This window comes from Tachyglossus aculeatus, chromosome X2, assembly GCF_015852505.1.
Source record: "Tachyglossus aculeatus isolate mTacAcu1 chromosome X2, mTacAcu1.pri, whole genome shotgun sequence".
Classification (NCBI taxonomy): domain Eukaryota; kingdom Metazoa; phylum Chordata; class Mammalia; order Monotremata; family Tachyglossidae; genus Tachyglossus; species Tachyglossus aculeatus.
The window spans coordinates 22,725,045-22,752,603 of NC_052100.1; the positions used below are offsets into that span (position 1 = coordinate 22,725,045).

The 27,559-nt window shown below is 46.2% G+C and overlaps 1 protein-coding gene across 4 annotated transcripts in view; it reads left to right on the forward strand.

Moving 5' to 3' along the window:
- Nucleotides 1-27,559, forward strand: part of LOC119949516 (alpha-catulin-like) — a 100,916-nt gene that overhangs the window by 19,102 nt on the left and 54,255 nt on the right. For 3 of the 4 annotated variants that reach the window (XM_038771359.1, XM_038771362.1, XM_038771360.1), the window contains exons 1-2: nucleotides 6,669-6,798; nucleotides 27,069-27,258. In XM_038771359.1, coding sequence (XP_038627287.1) covers nucleotides 6,676-6,798; nucleotides 27,069-27,258 — 313 coding nt within the window. In that variant the 5' untranslated portion in view covers nucleotides 6,669-6,675. Of the gene's footprint in view, nucleotides 1-6,668; nucleotides 6,799-27,068; nucleotides 27,259-27,559 lie in introns of those variants that run through there. The other variant, XM_038771363.1, reaches the window with a different exon arrangement.

Below are 27,559 nucleotides of genomic sequence, written 5' to 3' on the forward strand. Positions count from 1 at the left end.
CAATAAATGGCCTGTGTTGACAGCTGCAGTTTTCTTCTCTAATGTAGAACTTATTTAGAATGCAATGCTTTATCTTGTTGAAAGATAGAGCCCAAGAAATTCTCGAAGAATTTTAAAATCTTTATATAATCCAGAGCATTTGCCGAACTTGTTCCTAGAGCTAAGCATGCAAATCTTTATTCCTGGAATATGCACGTTTGCAGCATCAAGTGCTAGCCACTGTTGAGTATGATTAGTGGAGACAACAGGAGTAAACAACTTATTCAAGGAGTTGGGACAGAAATGGAGAAAGATGGGGTGATGTCCAGGAGGTCAAGGGAAGGTTTTTTTAGGATCAGAGATAGATGGGTGTGTTTGAAAGCAGAAGAGAAGGAGCTATCGGAGAGTAAGCAGTTAAAGCTCCCACGGCTTCAGCTATCACTTCTACTCAGATGACTTCCAGTTCTACATCTCCATCCCTGACCTCTCTCCTCTGCAGTCTCACATCTTCTCCTGCCTCTACTACCCCTCTACATGGGTGTCCGACTCATCTCCTCCACCTCATTTTTGCAACACAATTGACAATTCCACCATCTACCCCATCTCTGAGAGCTCAGAGACAATGAAAGTTAGATTGAATGAGGTGCAGCTACCATAAAGCCCAATCAAAAATGCTCCCAGGAGCTGGCTAGAACAAAGCAGTGTGGCCTAGTAGAAAAAGTTGGGGCCTAGGCAATTGAGAACCTGGGTTCTAATCCTGGCTTGGCCACTGACCCGTTCTGTGACATTGGGCAAGTCACTTAATTTTTCTGTCTCAGGTTCCTCATCTGCAAAATGTGGGGGAATCTTAGGCTGTGAACCCCATAAAGGATGGAAATTGTGTCAGACCTGATTATCTTGTATCTACCCCAGCCCTTAGCACAGTGCTTGTCACATAGTAAGCACTTAATACCACTATTAATAAAGCCATTCAGCATGAAGGCTGGGTGCCCTAAACTCTGGCACCTTTCCAGACTCCCAATTTTGTTTCCACCTGGCAGGACTGTGGTGAGGGGTTTGGGCCAACATTGAGGGACAGTGGGGATGCCTACTGGACCGGAAGCATTCTCGGTGCCACCTTGGCCGTGGATTGAGTCATTTGAGCTTGGCACTGCCTCCTCACCTTCTGAGGTTGCCTCTGAGCTCCCTGCAACCATGTTCCTTTTCTATCGCCACCTTTGGAAGATTCTGCTTGACAGCCATCTTTGAAGCCATCTGCCCACAGTAAGCACTCAATAAATACGATCGATTGACTGACCGAAAGATCTGCTGCCGCCATCTTTGAAGGTCCTGTGTGACTGCCCTGTCCCATGGCTCTCTATACTGATGGTTTACTTATGGACCATCTGAAGACATCTGCTGATGGTAAAGTTCATCTATCCATGTGGGCACGGCTTAACCCACAATCCTGTTTCCACTCTGTACACATACGCACACACACACTCACACTCTGTCTTTTGTTGTATTTTGGGTGCAGTGTGGCCTGGCACTGTTTCCACTGTTGTCTCCTATCTCAAAATCTTTTTCAAGTTTCTCCCCTAAAGCGGCCTCTCCTTCTTCTTGTTCATTTCTTAATTGGGGCCTGCATGCAGAAAGGCTGTGCTTGTTCTTGGCAATGTGCCACACTTCCATCCACCTCACTCGCTCATTGAACTCCATGCCCCAGCAAGAAGATGACTGGCAGAGACAAAGGCACACGAGTGATGCTACGCAAACTTCTAACAGTATAATCTTTGAGGAGGTTCTCGGTCCCAACATTTCAGATCGGAGGCTTGTTTGTCATTCTAGTCACAAGATTCCTCTGGACTCTCTGCCATTGTTATCTCCCGGAAGCATCGTGGCTTAGTGGAAACAGCACAGGCCGAGAATCAGAGGACCTGGGTTCTAATCCCAGCTCTTCCATTTGCCTGCTGTATGACTTTGGGCAAGTCGCTTAACTTCTCTAGGCCTCAATTTCCTCATCTGTAAAAAGGGGATTCAATGCTTGTTCTTCTTTCTACAAAGAATGTGAGCCCCATGTGGGACAGGTAATGAGTCCAACCTGCTTAACTTGTATCAGCCCCAGTACTTAGCCCAGTGCTTGGGCTAAGGTAAGCACTTAACAAATACCACAATTATTATTAATTATTATTCAGCTGAGATATGAGTGAGGCTTTCTTTTACCGAATCCTTGAAACATTTTCTGTCATGGTTTTGGTTGCTCACCATTTAACAGTTGTTTGGTTGGCCTACTGTCATCCTTTTTCCTTGTGTGTGCTACCCAGCAAAGCTATATTGAGATGAAGTACCAAGGCAACTGTGTGGGGGAAGAGGGAGGGGGAGGCAGGATCTCCAATTTCCAGCCCCCTGCTCCCTCCCTCCCCACTCTCCCAGCCAGGTGGCCTTACATTCTCCTCCCTGGCCGCCAGCAGCCTTCGTGGTCAGGGTTGGCTGGAGACAGCAGGCCTGTGACCTTAAATCTCATCTCCAGGGAGCCTTCCCTGAATAATCTCTCCCCACCTTATTTCCCCAACTACTGCACCACCCATGCACTTGAGTGCTCCCTCTGAGATGACATCTCCAGCATTTATGATGTTCACCCCAAGCCCCACAGCACTTACGTACATAATAATAATAATAATAATGGTATACTATGTGCCAGTGCTGGGGTGGATACAAGCAAATTGGGTTGGACACAGTCCTTGTCCCACAAAGGGCTCACAGTCTCAATCCCCACTTTGCAGATGAGGGAACTGTGGCACAGAGAAGTGAAGTGACTTGCCCAAGTTCACACAGCAGGCAAGTGGTGGAGCGGGGATTAGAACCCATGACCTGACTCCCAGTCCCATGCTCTATCCACTACGCCAAATGAGTACGTCATACTCATTTGCTTCCCCTGCCTATAATTGATTTTAGTGTCTGTCTCCCCGACTAGGATCGTCAGCTCCTTAAGGTCAGAGTTATGTCTACTTAATTATAGTCAGTTGATTGTATTTATTGAGCGCTTAGTGTGTGCAGAACACAACAAACTCTCCCAAGTGCTTAGAACAGAGCTTTGCGCAGTCTAAGCAGCCATGTAATGCCTGCCCCCCAGCTTGTCTGGCCCTTGAAGCAAATAAATGTGGTTTAATATTTGCGGGAATTTCATTTCATTGTATTTCACTGGGCAAGGGAGCAAGAGCAAAACAGCAACCTTGCAGCCATCTCTTCCTGGGAAGGAGGGAGAAGAGGAGGGCATGGGAGGCTATGTGAGAACAGGGGGTTCAGTTTTCTGGGTAGTTCATTCATTCATTCAATCGTATTTATTGAGTTTACTGTGTGCAGAGCACTGTACTAAGTGCTTGGGAAGTAAAAGTTGGCAACATATAGAGACGGTCCCTCCCCAATAGCGGGCTCACAGTCTAGAAGGGAGGGACAGACAACAAATATTAACAAAATAAATATGTACAAATAAAATAGAGTAATAAATATGTACATACATATGTACAGGTGCTGTGGGGAGGGGAAGGGGGTAAGGCCAGGGGGATGGGGAGGAGGAGGAGGAGGGGGAGAGGAAGGAGAGGGCTCAGTCTGGATAGGCCTCCTGGAGGAGGTGAGCTCTCAGTAGGGCTTTGAAGGGAGGAAGAGAGCTAGCTTGGCGGATGTGTGGAGGGAGGGCATTCCGGGCCATGGGGATGACGTGGGCCGGGGGTCGACGGTGGGACAGGCGAGAACGAGGCACAGTGAGGAGATTAGCGGCAGAGGAGCAGAGGGTTCGGGCTGGACTGTAGAAGGAGAGAAAGGAGATGAGGTAGGAGGGGGCGAGGTGATGGAGAGCCTTGAAGCCGAGGATGAGGAGTTTTTGCCTCTGGGTAGCTGCTCTCCACCTCCACTACAGTCCTGGAGGATGAGTGAATGAGCTAAGTGGTAGGATGAGATTTGCTGGAGGTGTGGAGAAACTGTCTGGGCAGCTTCACCTTGCTGCTTGGGTGGTTTTGATTTTTGTGGGGCAGCAGGGTGATGGAGAGAAGTTTAGACTTGGCCTTCTTACATTTGGAAAAGCTAACTCAGCTCAAACCCTAAAGGGCTCTGATAGCATGATAACTCGTCAAATCATCGTATTTTGCCATGACTTTTTTTTTTAATGTGGGTTGTCCCCTGCAGGGCTTTGCCATATGAATAGGATTCTTTGATGAAGAAAATGAGGCATTTTCTCGCCCCAAACTGTTGGTATGCGTGATTCCATGCAATGAGTAGGCAACGGGTAGGCGGATTCCCCAGCCTCACACAATCACCGATTGTTCTGAAGAGACAGAAATGTTCTTGGCTGGGGTTTGGTCGCAAGTTGTTCAAGCCCTGGATTCTTTTGCAAGCCCATACTTCAAGATTGAGTTCTCTGCCATTGAGATGTACCCTAGGACGAGTCACTGGCTTCTGGGTTATGGAATAATTCAACCAATCAGCAGGGAATGTGTCTATTATATTGTTCTCTCCTGAGGGCTTAGTACAGTGCTCTGCACACAGTAAGCACTCAATAAATACAATTGAATGAATAAATATGATTTGATTGATAGTATTTGAGATCCTAGTGTGTGCAGAGTATTGTATTGTAGAAGCAGTGTTGCCTAGCGGAGAGAACACGTACTTGGGAGACTGAGGACCTGGGTTCTAATCCTGCCTCTGCCACTTGTCTGCTGTGTGATCTTGAGCAAGTCACAACTTCTCTGTGCCTCAGTTACCTCATCTGTAAAATGGGGATTAAGACTGAGCCCAATGTGGGACAGGGACTGTGTCCAACCTAACTTGTGTCTACCTCAGCACCTGTATAGTGCCTGCCACAGAGTAAGCGCTTAACAAATACCATTTTAAAAGCACACAGTACAGTGCTATACACACAGTAAGCGCTCAATAAATACAATTGAATGAATGAATGGTGGCTATGCCATAGGCTAAAGAGTAAAAGCATATAAAAACTTCTAAAACAAAATTAGGCAAATGAATAATTACAGAAGTGCTAAGGAGGCATGATCAGATGGATAGGGGAGTCAGCCGGGAAGGCTTCCTGGAGGAGATAGCTTTTAAAAGCAAGCTTTAAAGGTGGGGAGAGAGTGGGATGATGGATCTGAGGAGGAGGGGAATTCCATGCAAGCATGGCATGGATAGTGGGCCAGAGATGTGAATCTGGAAAGAAGTCCTGATCGCCTCTCTGCTCTTTCCTCCTGCTACACTTCAGCCCGCAATCAATCGATCGATGGCACTGAGCAGTTACTTTCTGTGTGCAGAGCACTGTACAAAGACCTTGGGAGAGTACAATACACCAGAACACACGCTGTATCTCCCAAGGAACTCGGCTGGAGGAGCCAAGGCCATGGGAGGCTGGCCTTGGCCTAAAAGAAAAATCGACATAAAAGTATCTAATGCGGTAGTGGTTCCAGATAGGGTACGGACCAGCTGAAAACAGCCGACCGACACGCAGCCAGATGAACGGTCACTCTGGGAACATTCCCACTTCCGAAGGCCGCCCCTGATCTGGGCTTTCGGCTTCTGAACCCAGAACCAACGGCTATCCGGAGATGCAATCTCCTGCAAAGGTGCCCGGCTGGCTGCTGCTTCCACAGCCTAGTAGGAGCAGGGGGCTGGGAGCCCAGAAGCAGCCTGGTGTAGTGGTTAGAGCCCGGGCCTGGGAGTCAGAAGGTCGTGGGTTCTAATCTTGACTCATCATCATCATCATCAATCGTATTTATTGAGTGCTTACTATGTGCAGAGCACTGTACTAAGCGCTTGGGAAGTACAAATTGGCAACATATAGAGACAGTCACTACCCAACAGTGGGCTCACAGTCTAAAAGGGGGAGACAGAGAACAAAACCAAACATACCAACAAAATAAAGTAAATAGGATAGATATGTACAAGTAAAATAAATAAATAGAGTAATATGTACAACCATATATACATATATACAGGTGCTGTGGGGAAGGGAAGGAGGTAAGATGGGGGGGGGGGAGGTACGGTGAGGAGATTAGCGGCGGAGGAGCGGAGGGTGCCGGCTGGGCAGTAGAAGGAGAGAAGGGAGGTGAGGTAGGAGGGGGCGATGTGATGGAGAGCCTTGAAGCCCAGGGTGAGGAGTTTCTGCCTGATGTGCAGATTGATCGGTAGCCATTGGAGGTTTTTGAGGAGGGGAGTAATATGCCCAGAGCGTTTCTGGACAAAGATAATCCGGGCAGCAGCATGAAGTATGGATTGAAGTGGAGAGAGACACGAGGATGGGAGATCAGAGAGAAGGCTGGTGCAGTAGTCCAGACGGGATAGGATGAGAGCTTGAATGAGCAGGGTAGCAGTAGACTCGGCTGCTGCGTGACCTTGGGCAAGTCGTTTCACTTCTCTGGGCCTCAGTTCCCTCATCTGTAAAATGGGGAAGGAGACTATGAGCCCCACGTGGGACGGGGACTGCGTCCAACCCGCCTAGCCGCTATCCACCCCAGTGCTTAGTACGGTGCCTGGCGCACAGTGAGCGCTTCCCAAATAGCATTAAGGGGCGGGAGAGCAGCGGGGGCCTGGTCCTTCACTGCCGGCCCAGGCCCCGCCCCTGGCCGGTGGGGGGAGGTGCGCGCAGGCCCGGCGGGGCCCCGGACCCGGCCGAGCGGCACCCACGGCGGCGGTAGCAGCAGCGGCGGCGGCCGTGCAGTCGCGGCCGGGGCCATGGCTACTTCCCTGCCCGGCGGCGGGGTCATGCCCGCCTTTGTCCCGTTCCCTCCCCCGGGCTCCGGGCTCGACATCAAAACTCGCTCAGTGGAGCAGACTCTCATCCCGCTGGTGTCGCAGGTAAAATAAGCCCTCTCCCCTCGGCCCCGGGCAGCACCCGCTCTCCTCTCCGGTTTTCCCCGCCTTCCCGTTCCGATCCGATCCCCGGGGGTCGGATGGCGGCCCCCCACCCCGGGTCGGGTCGGCGGCGACTCTCCGGGATCCGGGCTTCCCGGGAAAGTTTTCCAAGGAGGCTGCAGGGGCACGGGGCCGAGCCGCTGGTTTCCTTCCGATGCCAGGGAAAGGGTCGAAATCCCCGGGGTGGCAGAGGGCGCCTCTGAGGACGGGCGGGCAGCCAGCCTCCATCACTCCCGGGCAGTTGGCCTCAGTGTGGGACTGTTAAAATACAGTCCGGGGGCTTTCCCAGTGATCGCAACTTTGAGTAGTTCTTTGGCGAGTAAAGCCCTCCGCAGTCATTCATTCATTCGATCGTATTTACTGAGCGATTACTTTGTGCAGAGCACTGGACTACGCGCTGGAAAGTACAATGCAGCAATAAGGACAGACAATCCCTGCCCACACCGGCCTTACAGTCTGGGGGGGGGGGGGGGGGAGACAGACAGCAAAATAAGTAAACAGGCATTAGTATAAATAAATAGAATTCTAGATATATAAAGTGCTGTGGGACGGGGAAGCAAAGGGATTCACCGGTCCTTTGTACCCCGATGGAGACCTGCAGGCGATTTTAATTATTTGGTACCCCAAACTCATCATCATCATCATCAATCGTATTTATTGAGCGCTTACTATGTGCAGAGCACTGTACTAAGCGCTTGGGAAGTACAAATTGGCAACATATAGGGACAGTCCCTACCCAACAGTGGGCTCACAGTCTAAACTCCCTGCCTAGGCTCACAGCCCGGACTTCACATCTGGGGCCGCTTCAAGGGCAGGGGTTGCCACCCTTGCAGTCAATCAATCAATCGTATTTATTGAACGGTTACTGTAGGCAGGGCGCTGTACTACGCTCTTGGAAGAGTGCAACGCAACAATATAACGGGTACATTCCCCGCAGTCCAACTTAGAGTCCGGAGATTGTAGCTTGAGAAGGGGATGGCTTTGAATTTGGGGTCGGGTTCCGAGGAGAGCAGTATTTAGGATACACTGTCCCCGGAGGCCTAATACAGCACGTATGTAACTCATCTGTAATGTATTTTTTTTGTATTGATGTCTGTCTCCCCGCCTCTAGACTGTAAGCTCGTTGTGGACAGGGAATGTGTCTGTTTATTGTTGTATTGTATCTACCAGCTGTGGGGAAACTGCAGCATTACCCCTCCAGCCGGGAAGCTCTATAGACTGTGAGCTCACTGTGGGCAGGGAATGTGTCTGTTTCTTGTTATACTGTACTGTCCCAAGCGCTGAGTGCAGTGCTCTGCACGCAGTAAGCTCTCAATAAAAACGATTGAGTGATTGAATGAGAATTAAGTCTGGCCTCAGGGCTTGGCAGGTGGGAGCAAAGAAGCCCTAACCTTTGCCAGAGGTCAGACAGGCACAGAGAGTTCTTAATGGGAGACAGTAGAGGCCACAAGAGGTGAGCAGAGCCCGAGCGAATCCACAGGGCCCACAGATTATCCCCAGAACCCTGCCAGATTTCCTGGCCAGGGCAAGGGGTAAGATCAAGGAGACAGAATTCTTGCCACCTTGGGCAGGATGGGGCCAGGGCACGGGGCAGGGCTGGAAGGGACCGGGAAGAAAAGGGAACAGTGACTAATAATAGTAATTGTGGTATTTAAATGCTTACTCTGTACTGAGCCCTGGGGCAGATACAAGATAATCCGTTCCCATATGGGACTCACCCTCAAATAGAAGGGAGAACTGGTACTGAATCTCCGTTTTGCAGATGAGAGAACCGAGGTTCAAAGAAGTGACTTACCCAAGGTCACACAACAGGCACGCAGCCTGCAGAGAAGGGCCAAGAGGGAGAGTGGGAGGGGGTAGAGAGGAGGGAAAGGACAAGGTAGTTATTGTCTCTGTCGTTTTCCATGACCCGCCAAGAGGCAGTAGCTGTGGTGCCCTTCTCAGGATGGGCTAGGTGAGACTGCTTCGGTGGCAGGAGCAGAGGACAGCAGCTACAGCTTTGCAAGCCAGGCTTCAGTCCCAGAAATGATGTGGTGGCCCTCCAAACCTTTCCCCACTGAGTTTGCAGAATTGCTCCAGAGGTTTCCAAGTCTTTTTTGAGTTCCCACTGTGCTAAATGCTGGAGAAATCCGGAACAAAGTGACCCATTCCCTACCCACAAGGAGCTTGCACTCTAATAGGGGAGACAGACATATTTACAAATAAAGTGGGCAAGATATACAGTTGAATAAAGTCTATACCAAACTGCCGAGGATGGGTACAGGTGTTTGGACTGAATCAGGGAAGGCTTGCTGGAAAAGATGTGATTTTAGAAGGGCTTTGAAGATGGGGGAAAGCAGTGGTCTGCCAGATGTGAGGGGGGAGGGAGTTCCAGGCAGGGGGGAAGGGAGGGGGGTGACCAAGAGGTCAACAGCCTGAGACAGAACTGGGCAAAGTGAATGGGTTGGCTTGAGAGGGAGGAAAATGAAAGATGTGAGTTAGAGGGTAGTGGGAGAAGAACGCGGATAAGTAGCAGGGAGAGAGTTAATTGAGCCCCTTAACAGCAATATTCATTCATTTATTCCATCGTATTTGCTCTGCTTACTGTGTGCAGAGCACTGTACTAAGTATTTGGGAGAGTATAATACAACAATAAACAGTCACATTCCCTGCCCGCAACGAGCTTACAGTCTAGAGTGGGGGAGACAGACATCAATACAAACAAATAAAATTACAGATATGAACATAGGTACTGTGGGGCTGGGAGGGGGGAAGAGCAAAGGGAGTGGAAGATGAGGAAAAGTGGGGCTTAGTCTGGGAAGGCCTCTTGGGGGAGATCTGACTTCAATAAGGCTTTTAAGTGGAGGAGAGTAATTGTTGGATTTGAGGAGGGAGGGCATTCCAGGCCAGAGGCAGGAGGTGGGCTAGGAGTCAGCTCTGAGACAGGCTCAGGCGAGATCGAGGCACAGTGAGGAGGTTAGCACTGGAGGAGTGAAGTGTGCCGGCTGGGTTATAGAGGGAGAGAAGTGAGGTGAGGTAGGAGGGGGTAAAGTGGTGGAGTGCTTTAAAGGCAATGGTGAGGAGTTTTTGTTTCACGTGGATGTGGATGGGCAACCACTGGAGGAGCAGGGTGACATGTCCTGAACGTTTTTGTAGAAAAATGAACCAGGAAGCAGACTGAAGTATTGACTGGAGTGGGGAGAGACAGGAGGCTGGGAGGTCAGCAAGAAGCCTGATACAGTAATCCAGGCGGGATAAGATGAGGATAGTGCATGGCACATAGTAAGTGCTTAACAAATACCATTATTATGAATGATTGTATTAACGTGATAGTAGTTTGGATAGAGAGGAAAGGACAGATTTTAGTGATGTTGTGAAGTTGGGACCAACAGGATTTAGTGATGGATTCAGTATGTGGGTTGAATCAATCAATCAGTCAATCAATTGTATTTATTGAGCGCTTACTGTGTGCAGAGCACTGTACTAAGCGCTTGGGAAGTACAAGTTGGCAACATATAGAGACGGTCCCTACCCAACAGTGGGCTCACAGTCTAGAATGACAGAAGAGTCAAGGATAATGCCAAGGTTACAGGCTTGTGAGACAGGATGGATGGTTTTGCCATCTACGGTGACAGGAAAGTCAGGGGAAGGACGTGGTTTGGGTGGGACGATAAGGAGCTCTGTTTTGGACATGTTAAATTGAGGTGACCAGAGGACATCCAAGTAGAGATGTCCTGAAGGCAGGAGGAGATACGAGATTGGAGAGAGAGTGAGTGATCAGGGCTGGAGATGTAGATTTGGGTATCATCCTCATAGAGGTGGTAGCTGAAGCCATGGGAGTAAATAATAATAACAATGGTATTTATTAAGTGCTTTCTGTGTGCCAAGCACTTTTCTAAGAGCTGGGGTAGATACAGGGCAATCAGCTTGTCCCACGTGGGGCTCACAGTCTTAATTTCCATTTTACAGATGAGGGAACTGAGGCACTGAGAAGTGAAATGACTAGCCCAAAGTCACACAGCTGATAAGTGGCAGAACCGTGATTAGAACCCACGAGACCTCGAGAGACCCACAACCTTGGAGAAATGAGTTCTCCAAGGGAGTGGGTGTAGACAGAGAATAGAAAGGGGACTCAGAACTGAACCTTGAGGAACCTCCACAGTTAGGGTGTGTGGAGGCAGAGGAGGAGCCCTTGAAGGAGACTGAGAATGAACAGCCAGAGAGATAAGAGGAGGACAGAATCAGTGAAACCAAGGTTGGATAATCTTTCCAGAAGAGGGTGGGCCACAATGTCAGCTGCGAGGTCGAGAAGGATTAGGATGGAGTAGAAACCTGGATTTGACAAGAAGGAGATCAGTGGTGACCTTTGAGAGGGTGGTTTCTGTGGAGTGAAGGGGATGAAAGCCAGATTGGAGGGGGTCAAGGAGAGAATTGGAGGAGAGAAATTTGAGAGTAGGAATAAGTCAGGGGATTCTGCTTGATGAGGAGTGGGATGGGCAATCACTGGCAGTTTTTGAGGCGTGGGAAAATGTGTGCAGAGTGACATTGTAGAAAAATGATCCGGAAAACAGAGTGAAGTGTGAACTGGAGAGGGGAGAGACCGAAGGCATTGAGGTCAGCAACTAAGGAAACAAGTGGTAGGCCAGCTACAGTGATAACAGTTGTAGCCCACAGATAAGGGCTAACTGCAGTTGTCCAATCTGCCCTAAAGGCTGTGGGAGTAAAGGCAATGGCCTCCTCCCTCCAATGGAGCTGGCCTTGGTGATGCAATAAATACTCTGCTTTTGTTCCTTATGTTAATTATGTTAATTACGAAATTCTCTCCTCTGCTCTCTCGGTTGTTTATCTTTTTAGAGAAAGATAAAGTATCCCTTCCTTCCTTTCTTCTTTCTTTCCTCCCTCGGACTTCCCTGTGTTTGTGTTCTCAGGATTTGCCATTCCCCCTACTGTGGGAGTTTCTCCTACCCTCCTCACCAGAACCCAGCAGGGAGGGAGAGGGGAGAGAGGTGGATGTATATAAATGAAACAATAACACGTATTGTCTTTATGGCCTAAGCAGTCCACATACACGCCACACTGCCTTTGGCAGAGATTTTATAGTTCTTTTTTGTGGGCTTTATGGGAATAATTAAAGTAGCATTTATTTTTCGTTCTTCACTTAATACTGCATTATGTGGTAAAGGGTGAATAGCAAATGCACCTAATTCTCCTATAACTAGGGGATCATGTTATTGCAGAATCCCTCAATAACGAAAAGTCATGTGTCCGATGACACTTGCATGAGCAGTCATTTCTTCTCACTCCACATTGTGCTGTCTCCAGGCAGCACTTGTGGCTGGAAGAATACTTGCTGTCGAAAATGCACAGTGAAAACCTGCGTTCTCACAGAACCGAATGTATCAACACAGATGTAAATTCAGTGCAGTGAGTTCATACCAACTCAGCCACATATGTACCTAACGCTATTTTATATATTTATATTAATGTTTATCTCTCCCTCTAGGCTGTAAGCTCATTGTAGGCAGGGAACGTGCCTACTAACTCTTTATATGGTACTCTCCCAAGCGTTTATTACAGTGCTCTGCATACAGTAAACACTCCTTAAATACCACCCTCAGTGAATCAATACCATTGTCAGTCAGTACTGATATTAATAAATCAGTGATTTTTCCAGCCTTTTCTATAAAGTACATATTTTAGCTACTGCCTAAATTTGGCTGATTCCTTTCACTGGCCTCTTCCCTCTTGTTTCTAAACAGTGAGGCAAGGGAGTAATATCACAAAGGGACAGAACCTGGCCACTTTGGTTGTCATTGCCACTGTCTTTGGACCCTGGGCTGGTTCTCCTGGATGACTTAACTTTAGGTCAGGACAGTTCTAGCTGAGGGATCATGTTGACAGTGATCGCAGGCAACCTGGCATAGTCATCCTCAGTCCTGAAGACCCTAGGGAGAGCGGATTAGACCCAGAGCCCTCTGAGGAGTTTAGCTCCAACAGCAGGCCGATCCATGTCCTCCAAAGCCAGTCTAGATCTCCCAGAATCTTGACCTAATCTCAAGAATTGGGGTAAAACTGGATCAACTCCAGGAAAGCAAACAATCAGTGGTTTCCTGGCTGGTGCTCAACTCTCTGTCATTCAGCAAGGAAGTATGGTGGATGGCCTTGAGAGTGTTGGACCTGGAGACTGCAAGCTCCTTGTGGGCAGGGATCACGCTTACCAACTCTGTTGTATTGTTCTTTCCCAAGAGCTTAGTACAGTGCTCTGCACCCAGTAACTGCTCAGAAGACTGGAAGCCCATTGTGGGCAGGGATTGTCTCCCTTTATTGCTGTATTGTACTTTCCAAGCACTTAGTACATTGTTCTGCATACAGTAAATGCTCAATAAATACGATTGAATGAATGAATATTGATTGACTCATGTTGACAATGGGATTTTCCTTCCAAATCAATCAGTGGTGTTTACTGAGTGGTGCTGTGAGCACTGTAGTAAGTGCCTGGGAGAGGAAAATACAACAGAGTTGGTAGATATTTTCCCTGCCCACAAGGAGCATAGAGTCTAGAGGGAGAGCCAGATATTAAAACAAGTTATGGATATACTACTACTAACAATAATAGTAATAGTTACATACTTAATACATGCCAAGCACTATACTAAGCGCTGGAGTAGATGCAAGATACTCTAGGTTGGACACAGCCCCTGTCCCTCATGGGGCTCACAGTCCAAGTAAAGGGATAGGATTTAATTCCCATTTTACAGATGAGCACGGAGAACATAAGTGACTTGTCCAAAGTCACACAGCAGACAAGTGGCAGAGCCGGGATTAGAACCCAGGTCCTCTGGTTCCCAAGCCCATGCACTTTCCACTAGGCTACACTGCTTACCAAGCACTGAGGGGCTAAGGGTGGGGTGAATATCAAGTGTTTAAAGGGTACAAATCCAAGTACGAGGGTGACACAGAAGGGAGAGAGAGTAGGGGAAAAGAGGGTGTAATCAGGGAAGGCCTTTTAGAGTAGATGTGATTTTAATAAGGCTTTGCAGGTCGGAGAATGGTCCTTTATGAGGGGGGAGAGAGTTCCAGGCCAGAGGGAAGATGTGGGCAAGGGGTTCTTGGTGAGATAGATGAGGTAAAGGTAGGGTGAGTAGGTTTTTGTTAGGGGAGCTAAGTGAGCAGGCTGAGTTGTAGTAGGAAATCAAAGAGGTAAGATAGGAGGGGGCAAGGTGATTGGGTGCTTTAAAGCTGATGGTAAGGACTTTCTGTCTGATGTGAAGGTGGATGGGTAACCACTGGAGTTTCAAAATGAAGTAACTGTGAGTCTGTTCTTGTCCTTCAAAAGTTTCCTAGGTCATCCATGTGGCGATTATTACTTGTAGCTTGAGTTTGTGTGTGTGTATAAAATTATTTTAGATGTTACTTAATAGTATAATAATGGTATTTATTAAGCACTTGCTATGTGCCAGGCACCGTGCCAAGTGTTGGGATAGATACAGTACAATCAGATCAGACACAGTACCTGTCCCACATGGGGCTCACGGTGTCATTTGACTTAATGAATTGGATAAACTTTTTACCTAAGTTTTAGTTTCCCTATATTCCTAGAGAGAGGCTTGGTCACAAAACATAGCATTTGTTTTCACAAGTAATTTCTAATGTTTCCCTCTGACCTAGAGAACCTCTGTTGATTCCTCATGCATACCAAAGCCTACAACTTTCAAATTTTATGACATATTTGGTCCTTCCACTATAAAGCCTGTAATCTTAATGACTGTACTCTGTGTCCTCAGGGCAGTGAACTGTACTCTTGGCTGTGACTCTCACACCTGTGCTAGCCTGCTTGCTAACTCCGTGCTCTCTCTCTCTCTCCCTCTTTCCTTCTCCCTCCTTCCCTTTCTCCCTCCCTCCCCTCCCTCCAGGAGAAGGCGGGAATAAGGTCAAAAGAAGTGGGACAGACATGCAGGTGTACTCACCCACTCTGGCTGCTTAGGCAGGTTCTTGGCTTTGACCCTTCATTAGAACAACAGCTAAAAAGCTTACCTTAAAAATCTAATAATGATAATAATTATGGTATTTATTAAGTGCTTACTATGTGCTAGGCACAGTACTAAGCTCTGGGGTAAGTACAAGCAAATCGGTTTGGACACAGGCCCTGTCCCCCATGGGGCTCACAGTCTCAATCCCCATTTTACAGATGAGGTAACTGAGGCACAGAGAAGTGAAGTGATTTGCCCAGGGTCACACAGAAGACAAGTGTCAGAGCAGGGATTAGAACCCACAACCTTCTGACTCCCAGGCCCATGCTCTATCCACTATGCCATTCTGCTTCTCTCTTTCTACTGTCCTATTTCTCATAGGACAACATTAGTTAACTTCGTAGACTTTAATTCAGTCCTGCAAATTATTTTCAAAAACATGAGGCCTGCCGGCATTCTTATCTCCTTCAAAGCCTTCAAGTTCTCCCCATTTCAGTAGGCTAAGAAAGTAGAAGCTTGTGCCCATAACAGATTTCAGCTTTGTTTACACAGGGACATTTGGGGTTTATAATTTACATTCGGACCATTTAGCGGTGACATTGAGATGGCTGAAGCCAGTCATGCATTCTGGTTTCATAAGTCTCATTTTGGGATTGCCATGGTTGGGTGGACATTTGACCAGTTTCTCACACAAGCCTAGATTTTCAGGGAAACCAAACCAAAAGGAGAGACCAATATTTTAAATTTCACAGTGGGGCCACACCTACCCTCCCAATAGGTCCATTCTGATTACTTTGGACCCTGGAAATGTGATCTAGTACACACTGATCACCTCTGACTTGAGGATTGGTTCTTAATAATGATGATAATTAAAAATAACAGTGGTATTTGTACTTACTGTATGCCAAGCACTATACTAAGTGCAGGGGGAAGATATAAGGTAATCATCAGGTCCCACATGGGGATAACAGTCTAAAGAGGGAGAACAGGTATTGCAATGCCCATTTTATGGATGAGGAAAGCTCACTGTGGGCAGGGAATGTGTCTGTTATATTGTTATATTGTACTCTCCCAAGCGCTTAGTACAATGATCTGCATACAGTAAGCACTCAATAAACATGATTGATTGATTGAAAGTGAGGCATGGAGAAATGAAGTGATTTGGCCAAGGTCAAACAGCAGGCAAATCTCCGAGCCGGGCTTAGAACCCAGTCCTCTGACTCCCAGATCTGGGCTCTTTCCACTAAGCCTCTTGTTAAGGAAAATTTGTACTTTAGTGCTCGCCTGTTCTGACACCATGGGCATGTGCACAAGCAGTTTCTTCTGATAACATGGCATACCGTGCCCAAACAGGCCCGTGTTTTCAGAAGAATGTACCCTAATTCCCCGACAGCGTTCTAGCCAAGACAAGAAGCTAAAGCACGTGTTGTGGCAGAACTGGGCACACTTATTTTCATGGCTTTTTAATGTTTTGTTTGGTGTAAATGTGTCATCATTTCATCCAGGACACTGAAAGAATATAGCAGTATTGTAAAATATTTTTTAAAAGAGCGTACAAATGTTGGCATTGTTCCTGAAGACAGCCAAGGGGCTATTTAGAAATTACTGGTAATTTAGCTGATTTTACTTGTGCGCACTTGTTTTTGTTAATGAGAGAAAGGGTTTGCTTTGTCTTGAAAAACTTCAGACAAATTTTTAAAATTCTGATGTGATTACAGCATAAGGAACGATTGGGTTTTCTGACTTCTAATAAGTAGTTTATGTTAGCAAAGCGTAAAAATAACTTTTAACAAAGGCATGAAGATAGAAGGGTAAAAAGTAATCTCTTCCAACAATTAATACACTTTCAAAGATCAGCAAATTCATTCAGTTGGAATGTAAAGAAATGATTACCAAACTGGTTATAGTGGAAAAAGTGTAAAATTGGCAGAGACTATTATGATGGAAATTACATTGGATTAACTATAATAGCCCAATTAATGACTGACTGACCTTCAGGGTACATAATTTCCAGTAATTTCTTTCGGGAATTTTCAATAGTTCTCAGAATAGTTCTGCCTCCACTTCCTGCCTTCCCTCCAGCTCCCTTAACTCACTCCAGTCAGGATTCCATCCAGCCTTTGTAAAATGAGTGGTTGAAGATGGTGGTTAGGGAGGTAAGAAGTGTGAAAGCAAGTGATTTTAGAAGTTGAGGGGAATTGGGTCCTTAAGTACAGCTAAAGTGGGTAGGTTTTGAAAGTAGGTAGGAGACTTTTTTATGGTATATAAGTGCTTACTATATGCCAGGCACTTTATTAGAAGCAGCATGTAGATAGAGCACAGTGGGTAGGTTTTGAAAGTAGGTAGGAGACTTTTTTATGGTATATAAGTGCTTACTATATGCCAGGCACTTTATTAGAAGCAGCATGTAGATAGAGCACGGTCCTGGAAGTCAGAAAGTCATGGATTCTAATCCTGGTTCCGCCACTTGTCTGCTGTGTGACCTTGGACAAGTCACTTCACTTCTCTGGGTCTCAATTACCTCATCCGTCAAATGGGGGTTGAGACCGTGAGCCCCTTGTGGGACAGGGACTGTATCCAATCCCATTTGCTTGTTACCACTCCAGCGCTTAGCACAGTGCCTGGCACATAGTAAGCACTTAACAAATACCATAATTCTCTCTAGACTGTAAGCTTGTTGTGGGCAGGGAATATTACTGTTTATTGTTCTTTTGTACTTTCCCAAGCGCTTAGTACAGTGCTCTGCATACAGTAAGTGCTCAATAAATAGGATTGAATGAATGAATACTAAGTACTGGGATAGATACTTCTTCTTGAAGCAGTGCGGCCTAATGGAAAGAGCAAGGGCCTGGGAATCAGAGGACCTAGGTTCTAGTTCTGGCTCTTCCAGTTGCCTGCTGTAGGACCCTGAGCAAGTCACTTGGCTTCTCTGTGCCTGCTTCCTCGTCTGTAAAATGGGGATTCAGCACTTGCTCTTCTTTCCTGTTCTGTTCTCCCTCCCTTTTAAACTGTGAGCCTTGTATGGGATAGGGACTGCATCTGATCTGATTATCTTGGATCTACTCAGTGCTTAGTATGGTCCTTAACACATAGTAAGCACTTAACAAGTAAGACACCAGACCTGGAAATCAGAGGACCTGGGTTCTAATCCTGGCTCCTCTACTTGTCTGCTGTGTGATGATGATGAAGATGGTATCTGTTAAGTGCTTACTATGTGCCAAGCAGTGTTCTAAGCTCTGGGGTAGATACAAGGTAATTAGGTTGTCCCACGTGGCGCTCACAGTCTTAATCCCCATTTTACAGATGAGGTAACTGAGGCACAGAGAAGTTAAGTGACTTGCCCAAATTCACCCAGCTGACAGAGCTGGGATTAGAACCCACAACCTCTGACTCCCAAGCCTGGGCTCCTTCCACTAGGCCACTCCTCTGTGTGACTCTGGGCAAGTTGCTTAACTTCTCAGTGCCTCAGTTTCCTCCCCTGTAAAATGAGGATTCAGTACTTACTCTCTCTTACTTAGACTATAACCCCTTGTGGGATAGGGAATGTGTCCAACCTGATTAACTTTTCTTTCTCCCAGTGCTTAGAAGAGTGCCTAACACATAGTAAGCTCTTAACAAATACCATAATTATTAATTATTATTATCACAGCTGGGGAAGTTGAGAGAATAGCTGTAGAGGTAGGAGGGAATTTGTGTGTTGAGTGGAGGTGTTTGGGAAGCTCATGGTTTTACTGTTACCAACAAAGTAGCATAGCCTAGTGTCAAGAACCCAGGCTTGGGAGTCAGAGGTCATGGGTTTTAATCCAGCTCTGCCACTTGTCTGCTGTGTGACCTTGGGTAAGCCACTTAACTACTGTGCCTTAGTTACTTCATCTGTAAAAATGGGGACTAAGACTGTGAACACCATGTGGGACAACCTGATTATCTTGTATCTACCCCAGTGCTTAGTACAGTGCTTGGTACATAGTAAGCACTTAACAAATACCATCATTATTATTATTATCATTATTATTATTAAGTAGCTAAGCTGGTGATTGGGACAAGAGATGGGGGCTTCAGGATGGAGATAAAGGACTGGAATACCTGGTGGGCGTCATTAAGGCAGTAAAGTCATGTTGCTCAGGAGAAGAAAGGGCAGAATCGTAGTAGACTATTATCAGTCAATCATATTTATTGAGCGCTTACCTTGTACAGAGCACATACTAAGCATTTGGAAGAGTACAGTATAACAGAGTTGGTAGACACGGTCCCTGGCTACAGGGAGCTGACAGTCCAGAGGAGGAGACAGACGTTAAATTAATGCTGCAAGGACTCAAGAACGGACTCAGTTCCCTTTGCAGTTTTGCCCTTGCTGCCATCTGACCTTTCCTGAGGGGAGATTCATATGCATGTTCTATCAGTACCTCTTGGGACAGCTGGCTCACCTGATGTTCTACTCCCGGCTCCACCACTTGTCTGCTTAACAAATACCGTAATTATTATTATCACGACCTTTCCTAGCACTCAGCCGATTTCAGTGAAGCACCGAGACAAAGGAGAGAAGTCAGGATAAAGAGATTGCCAATGGTTGCCCATCCATCACTGCATCAAGCAGAACCTCCTCACTACTGGCTTTAAGACATCCAGTCAGCTCTCTCCTTAATTGTCCTTGCTCATCTCCCACTACAACCCAGCCCTCCAATACATACCTAGTCACCGTGCCTCATTCTTGTCTCTCTCTCTCTGGCCTCGAACTCCCTCCTTCTTTCTATCTGACAGACCACCACTCTTCCCATCTTCAAAACTCTACTAAAATCATATCTCCTCCAGGAAGCCTTCCCTGCTTTACAGACTTTATGTCTGTATCCCCCAATAGATTGTAAGCTTTCTGTGGGCAGGGATCACGGCTACCAATCAATCGTATTTATTGAGCACTTACTGTGTGCAGAGCACTGTACTAAGCATTTGGGAAGTACAAGTTGGCAACATATAGAGACGGTCCCTACCCAACAGTGGGCTCACAGTCTAGAAGTGGGCTCACAGTCTAGAAGGTGAGCTCACAGTCTAGAAGACCAACTATATAACTCTTTCTAGTGTTTTAGTACAGTGCTCTTGCACACAGTAAGTGCTTAATAAATACATGGGTTGATTGATGGGAAAGGAAAAGGCTTCATATGGAAAGCCTACCCTGAGGAGAAAGGAAAAGTGGATGTTGCTAGTTTTGGAGGGTGACCTAGGTTAAATGACTATCATCAGCCTGCATCGAGTCCAGGATTTTGATTTAAAGTGCCTTGCCTAATTACTGTTGCTGTTCATTTACACACTCTGTACTAAAGAAGACCTAAGAGTCTGACTTCGATGTGTCGGTATATGTAGCAAATACCTGTATATCTCTTTCTTCGTTACACAGTCTGTCTGATGTCAACCCATTATCTCAGGGTGACCACAGTATCCCTTTGGGAAGTGTGGGGGTGAGGCAATTGGCCTTCTTCCCTTACTGGCTGCTGGACCAACGGCAACCCTCCAGAAGCTTCCCACGCCTCTAGGAGGTTAAAATCTATTAAGACGCAACATAGGGGGAGCAAATTACGTGGACATCCTAGGGGTGTGGTAATCGGAGCTATTTCCTGACCAGATGGCAAGGTGAAGCATGCCAAGTGGCCTCCTATTTGAGATGGTTCCGACTGGACAAGGCTGGTTGTTTGGCTGCAGTGTGGAACAGGGCTGGTAACCCAGTTTGTAGGGAAAGAAGGGTTGGGGCAGCAGCATCTCTGCTCCAAACTGTTCCCTGTGGTGGCAGTCAAAAGCCCTGGTGACAAATCTGGGGCCAGTCTCCTTTAAACATGGCAGAAAATATCACACAGGCTAGGGTGGATTGCTACCATTACCTCTAAATTCATGGAGTAGAGCCCTGCATGGAAGGGCCAGACTCTGAGTCCTGCATGGGTGTAAATTGGGGGTTTTGTCCTAATTCCAGTGGACCTTGTGAAATTTGAGGTGTGACTCCTGGGGACCCCAAATTTTTAAAAAGTCTGACACAAACCTGGAGGGATTAAGGTGTCTACAGCTCCTTTAAATAGCTGCTGGGTTGGCAGGGGCTGGCTGGGACAGTCTGAAAGGCATTCCTTAATCAGGAGTGCCAACTTCACATTTTGACCATAGGGGTAAACTTGGGATGGAGCTTTAAGGGAGTGAGGGGAAAAAAGAGAGAGGAATGAAGGGGGAGAAGGAAGAAACCAGAAGAGAGAGGAAGTTAAGAAGACACTTGAAACCATCTCATACTTTTACTGTACTTCCCCAAGCACCTAATACAGTGCTGGGCACCCAGAAGATGCTCAGTGAATTAGTTCCCTTTTCCTGCTGCATAGCTGCCATTTCATTGTCTCCACTTCTTTCTGCCATCAGACTAGGGCTGGGTCCCATGCTTCCCCCGCCGCCCCCCTACCCGGTCCTTGAGGATGAGCCACCTGAAGCTGCTGCTTCCCCTTCCCTGGCCACCCACTGGCACCATCAATAAACAGCAGTGGCAACACCCACAAAGATAGGCCAGCTAAATTGGAGCAGCTATGACTCATGCTTTGGGAGGGGTGGTGGGCTCTGCAGCTGCTTATTGATGATGATGATGATGATCAGCGTGGCCTAGTGGACAGAGTGCAGGCTTGGGAGTCAGAAGGAGATGAGTTCTAATCTCGGCTCTGCCACTTGTCTGCTGAGTGACCTTGAGCAAGTCATTTATAATAATAATTATGGTGTTTGTTAAGTGCTTACTGTGTGTCAGGCACTGTACTAAGCACTGGGGTGGATACATGCCAGTTGGGATGGACACAGTCCCTGTTTCACGTAGGGCTCCCAGTCTTGAGCTCCATTTTACAAATGAGGGAACTGAGGCCCAGAGAAAAGAAGTGACTTGCCCAAGGTCACAAAACAGGCAAGTGAACCTTCTAGACTGTGAGCCTGTTGTTGGGTAGGAACTGTCTCTATATGTTGCCGACTTGTACTTCCCAAGTGCTTAGTACAGTGCTCTGCACACAGTAAGTACTCAATAAATATGTCTGAATGAACGAATGAAGTGGCGGGACCGGGACTAGAATCTTCTGACTCCCAGGCCTGTGCTCTATCCACTGGGCCACACTGCTTCTGGGCCTCAGTTACCTTTATTCACTGCTCCTTCAGCCCCCCAGCACTTATGTACAGATCCGTAATGTATTTATTTATGTCAATGTCTGTCTCCCCCACTAGACTGAATGCTCATTGTGAGTAGGGAATAATAATAATAATAATGATGGCATTTATTAAGCGCTTACTATGTGCAAAGCACTGTTCTAAGCGCTGGGGAGGTTACAAGGTGATCAGGTTGTTCCACATGGGGCTCACAGTCTTAATCCCCATTTTACAGATGAGGTAACTGAGGTAACGAGAAGTTAAGTGACTTGCCCAAGTCACACAGCTGACAATTGGCGGAGCTGGGATTTGAACCCATGACCTCTGACTCCAAAGCCTGTGCTCTTTCCACTGAGTGTGTTATATTTTAACTCTCCCAAGCACTTAGTACAGTGCTCTGCACATGGTAAACGCTTAAAAAATACGATCGACGACAATGACTTGCACCCACAACGCCAAGCCCATGAGAATGATCGTCCCCTTTGATGTTCACCAAGTTGGCTCCTATGCCCCAAGCCCTGCACTCGCCCCATCCTCCACCAAATCAGGCTGACCAGGCCACACAGAGCCCATTGCCCATGCCACCCAGTGTGGCTTTTGCCTAGGTAGCAGCTGCGGAGCCATGCGTGGCGGTGGCAGCCCTGTGCATTGTAGGGTGTTGGCAGGGGCCCTCTCTTAGCCTGGGGTCCTGCTCGAGAGCCACGTTGAGCTCCAAGAGCCAGATACAGCCTTAGAGACACTGGTTGCCGACCACCGATATAAAATCGCATGACTAAAATGTACAGTTGCTAGGCGGTTGCTCAGCAACCATGAAATTTGGCCTGGAGACTGGTTTAGCAAATAAAACTGAAAGAGATTTAAACTGTTGTTGCCAAAACTTGCAAATGTTACCTATATGTCCTGCGTAGATAAAATCAATTTGAACAATGCCCAACTACATCAAAAGGAATTAGTATTCTTCCTGCTGTCATTTAGGCCTGGTCAAAAATCATAATGGATTTGTCTCTGAATGCTTACTTATATCCTACTTTTGTCATAATTTATGGGACTTTACACCAAATGTAATATTGTGTACTCTGCACTCTTAGAAATAGGGCTTCCATTTCAATTCATGTGCTTAGTCATCAAAATAAGACGACTTCATTTTGATTTTGCTAAAACCAGATGCTTGCTTGTCAAAGCCCTTCTGTACCTATTTCATATTCAGTTTATTAATGCAATCTGATTGATCACCTAATACAGCTTGTTAGCTTTAATTTGTGTGACGAATCATACAGCTATAGCTGTCCGTAGTGTGAAGACTGATTTTCCTAGTCACTCTTTCTATCGTTTGCACAAACACATTTAACTTAATGCCTGCCTAGCACAGTTCCTACATGATTGTAAGCACTGAGGTTTTCCAGGATGAAATCTGAATAAATAATCTCAATAGAACAAATGAAGAATTGATTTTAAATAAAAAGGATATGAGGATTTTCATTAATTAGTATTTGTTGAGCACCTATTGGGAGTGATACTAGACTCTGTCTTTAAGGCGTTTACAATTTAATTTTCTAGTACATATAGTGATTTTCATCTTTTTTTGGTTTTCCATTAGTATATTGGCAAATTTAATTTATCATTATTAAATGGATTTCATTTAACTGTTTTCATGACAGCCTGGGGTCTTTTGGTTCCTGAAGAGGTGCACAGAATGTTTTCTCACATTTTGGCCAATTCTGTCAGTCCCATCCCACTTGTCGAACCCTCCTTTCTTCATCCTCCCTTTGGCTTTTAAATCTCTGCCCTTGCTTCTTCCCCGTATCTCTCCTGCCCTCCCTCTTCCCCCACCATTCCCACCAGGCAGGCTCTGGCTCGTAACTAACTGGACGTAACTGGGAGGCAGCGCGATGTAGCAGAAGGAGCATGGGATTTGAGTCAGAAGACTTGGGTTCTAGTTACTGTGCCTCTGTTTCCTCATCTGTTTAAAGGGGATAAAATACTTGCTCTCTCTCCCTCGGAGACTGTGAGCTCTGTGGGACAGGGACTGTGTTTGATCTGATCATCTTGTATCAATCCCAGCATTTAAGTACTATCAGTATTATCATGGGCAGGGAATGTGGTTATTGTTGTATTCTCCCTAGCGCTTAGTACGGTTCCTGTCCCTCATAGGGCTCACAGCCTTAATCCCCATTTTACAGGTGAGGGGAGGAGGCACAGAGAAGTGAAGTGACTTGCTCAAGGTCATACAGCAGACAAGTGGCAGAGCCGGGATTAGAACCCACAACCTTCTGACTCCCAGTCCCAAGCTCTATCCACTACACTGTGCTGCTTCTCAGGATAATTGTCAGATAACGTGTTCCTTCAATATATTAATCTATAAAACTCCTAGTTTCCTCAGGTGATTAAAGAGGCATGGCCAGAGTCTGCCCCCTTGTAGGTCCCATTCTGATTTATTGCTTTTATGTAAATTATTCTTCCATTGAACATTCTTCTTGAGCACTTAACGGCTCTCACATCCCTTTGGAGTAGATGTAAGTAAATACTTTTTGGCCATCGTTTTAGACACGGTTGGAAAAAAACCCATTTCTGTTAACAACCCTAAATCATGCTTAGTTGGAAAGACTAGCTTTTCCATTTGTTTAATCCCCTTTCAATATCTTCTGGGTGATTTTTAGAATTTAAGACTGTATTATGTCTGATTGTTATTTCAGATATGGGTGAATTTTCTCTTTGAAGCTTGCCTGCCATGATTTACTTTTGGAAACATAAGTGCAATGTTTGATAGATAGCATTACTTGGCTATGTGACAGCAAGGAATTTAATAAACTCATAATGTGTACATTTTATTACCTCAAGGCTGAGTTGTGGTGCAATTTTGCTGCAGCAATAGACATAGACTTCAAAAAAATTATGAAGACATCATTTTTGTCATATCGAGTTTACATCGGTCTAGAGCCTTCCTCATGCTCAAGTCTCTCCCCACAAGAAAGTTAGATGTCTTAAAAGTAAGTTAACTCCTTCGCCTCAGTTTCCGTGGCTTATTGCCTCTGCTAATTCCAGAGAAGGTTCTAGTAGCACAGGTTCTACACCAGGTGGTTGCTGTAGGAACTCCAGTGAGCCCGTGGTGGCAGGGTTACACTCAGCTGCACAAGAGGCAGTGTGGTCTACTGGAAAGTGCATGGGGCTTCAAGTCAGAAGTCCTGGGTCCCAACCCCAGCTCTGCCACTGACTGCTGTGTAGTCCTTTGGCAGTCCACTTGCCCTTTCTGAGATGCAGAAACCTTCCTATCCCTCACAGAGATGTTTTGAGAATAAATGAGGCAATTGATATGACAGCACTTTAGAAAAATAAAAGTAGTATTACAAATATGAATTTTAATAGTAATTAAAAGAGTAGCCACTGTTTTAGTCTGTACTGCCGCCACGATATGGTTCTATGGGGAGAGTTTATAGGCCCCGTGGGTTGGGCATGTTTGCTTAAGCCTGCCCCATTCCTACCCTTTTCTTTTCTCCCATTCTACTTTTTACTTCTCTGTCCACATCCTTGGGCCAATAATCCTAGTTCCTCTCCAATTTTGGTTGGTAAGGAAGACTTCAGGAATGAGAGAAACTGCACAAAGCAATTGATTGTAGTGCTAACGGTTTGTGCAGTGCCATTCTCTTTCCTGTGAGCTATTTTCTCACTGGGGTAGTGGGTGCAACAAGTAATAATAATAATAATAATAATCGTATTTGTCAAGCGCTTACTATGTGCCAACCACTGTTCTAAGCGCTGGGGTAGATACAAAGAAATCAGGTTGTCCCACGTGGGGCTCTCAGTCTTAATCCCCATTTTACAGATGAGGTAACTGAGACACAGAGAAGTTAAGTGACTTGCCCAAAGTAGGTGGGTAAGGATGCAGCACATTGTGAAGCGCATGCAAGAATTTTATAGAAAAGATCTGTTTGTGGCCAAAGGGACCACAACATAGCACCCAAGCACCATACATACCAGCAGGGTGACAGCAGGCTATTAGTGCCTTGGTGGCCACTGTGATCTTCACCTTTCCCACTAGCCTGCTGAGCCTGTCCACCATACAAGCACTTGGTTCTTTGGTCAGGAACCGTTGTTTAGTTGAGCCTTCATCACTGGCAGCCAGCCCCAGCAGATATTCTCCTACTTTTGGCCGACTTACATCATCACCATGGTATGGTGTGGTTAGGACTTTGATGGTGCAACACAGGATAGAGGACAGGTGTAATGCTTATAGTGCCAACAAGATTTACTTGTGCCCTAGGAAACGTTATTATCATTACCCCCAGTATAATTTTAGGCCTATGTAATGATAATAATGGTATTTGTTAAGTGCTTACTATGTGCAAAGCCCTGTTCTAAGCGCTGGGGGGGATACAAGGTGATCAGGTTGTCCCACATGGGCTCACAATCTTAATCCCCAGATGAGGTAACTGAGGCACAGAGACATTAAGTGACTTGCCCAAAGTCACACAGCCAATAAATTGCGGAGCCGGGATTAGAACCCATGACTTCTGACTCCCAAGCCTGGGCTCTTTCCATTGGTTAACCCCTTTCAACCTTTCAGAGAAGCAATGTTGTCTAGTGGATAGAGCATGAGCCTGGGAGTCAGAAGGACCAGGATTCTTATCCCAACTCCGCCATTTGTCTGCTATGTGACCTTGGGCAAGTCACTTCACTTTTCTGTGCCACACTGTTACCTCATCTTTCAAATGGGAATTAAGACTGTGAGCCCCATGCTGGACATGGACTTTGTCCAACCTGATTAGCTTGTATCTACCCTAGCGCCTAGTACAATGCCTGGTACATAGTAAGCACTTAACAAATACCATTGTAAACAAAAGCAACAATGACAAAAACCCTTCCCATATGGAAGCCTTTCAAGGAAGGCAGCTGCATTCTGTGCTTTTTGTTTCTTTAAATTTAGTTTTGTTTGATTTCAATGCAATAAAATCAAGAACATAAAATGCATAGGACGACAGTTGCAAAATTTGAGTAACCCATTTTGGAACCTGTTGCTGTGCTTAAAGCCTTTGTTTAGCCTTTGAAATATAGTACTTCTATTTTTATTCAAAGTAAAAAAATATATATACCATACTGACATGTTGCTTTTTTCCACGCTGCTTACAGATAACTACACTTATTAATCATAAAGATAAACCAAAGAGGTCAGATAAGACCTTACAAGCAATTCAACAGATGGGACAAGCAGTCAACTTTGCAATTGGAAAATTTGTTGCAGTGGGTGAAGCTATAGCTAATGAAAACCAGGACCTGAAAGAGGAAATCCATATTGCTTGCATTGAGGCAAAGCGTGCAGGTAAGTGAAAATGTAGGTTCTTGATTCTTAAAATATTATAATTTAAACAGTCAAGCACATTTCCTTCTGAGGGTCGATCTTACCCAACATTAGACTCTTGGTTGATGGGAAGGCGACAGTCCTCTGGTGCCTGTGCAGCCTTGTTTGGGAATGCACTCCTCACTTGTCAGATAAGGTTCCCAATTGCCTGTACCTAGGTAAGGTGAGGAAGAGCACGGCTTACCTCTTGGTTTATTTAGCAGTGAAATTACTTATCTTTATCATTTGGAGATCCGCTCCTACTCTTTTACCTATTGTACTT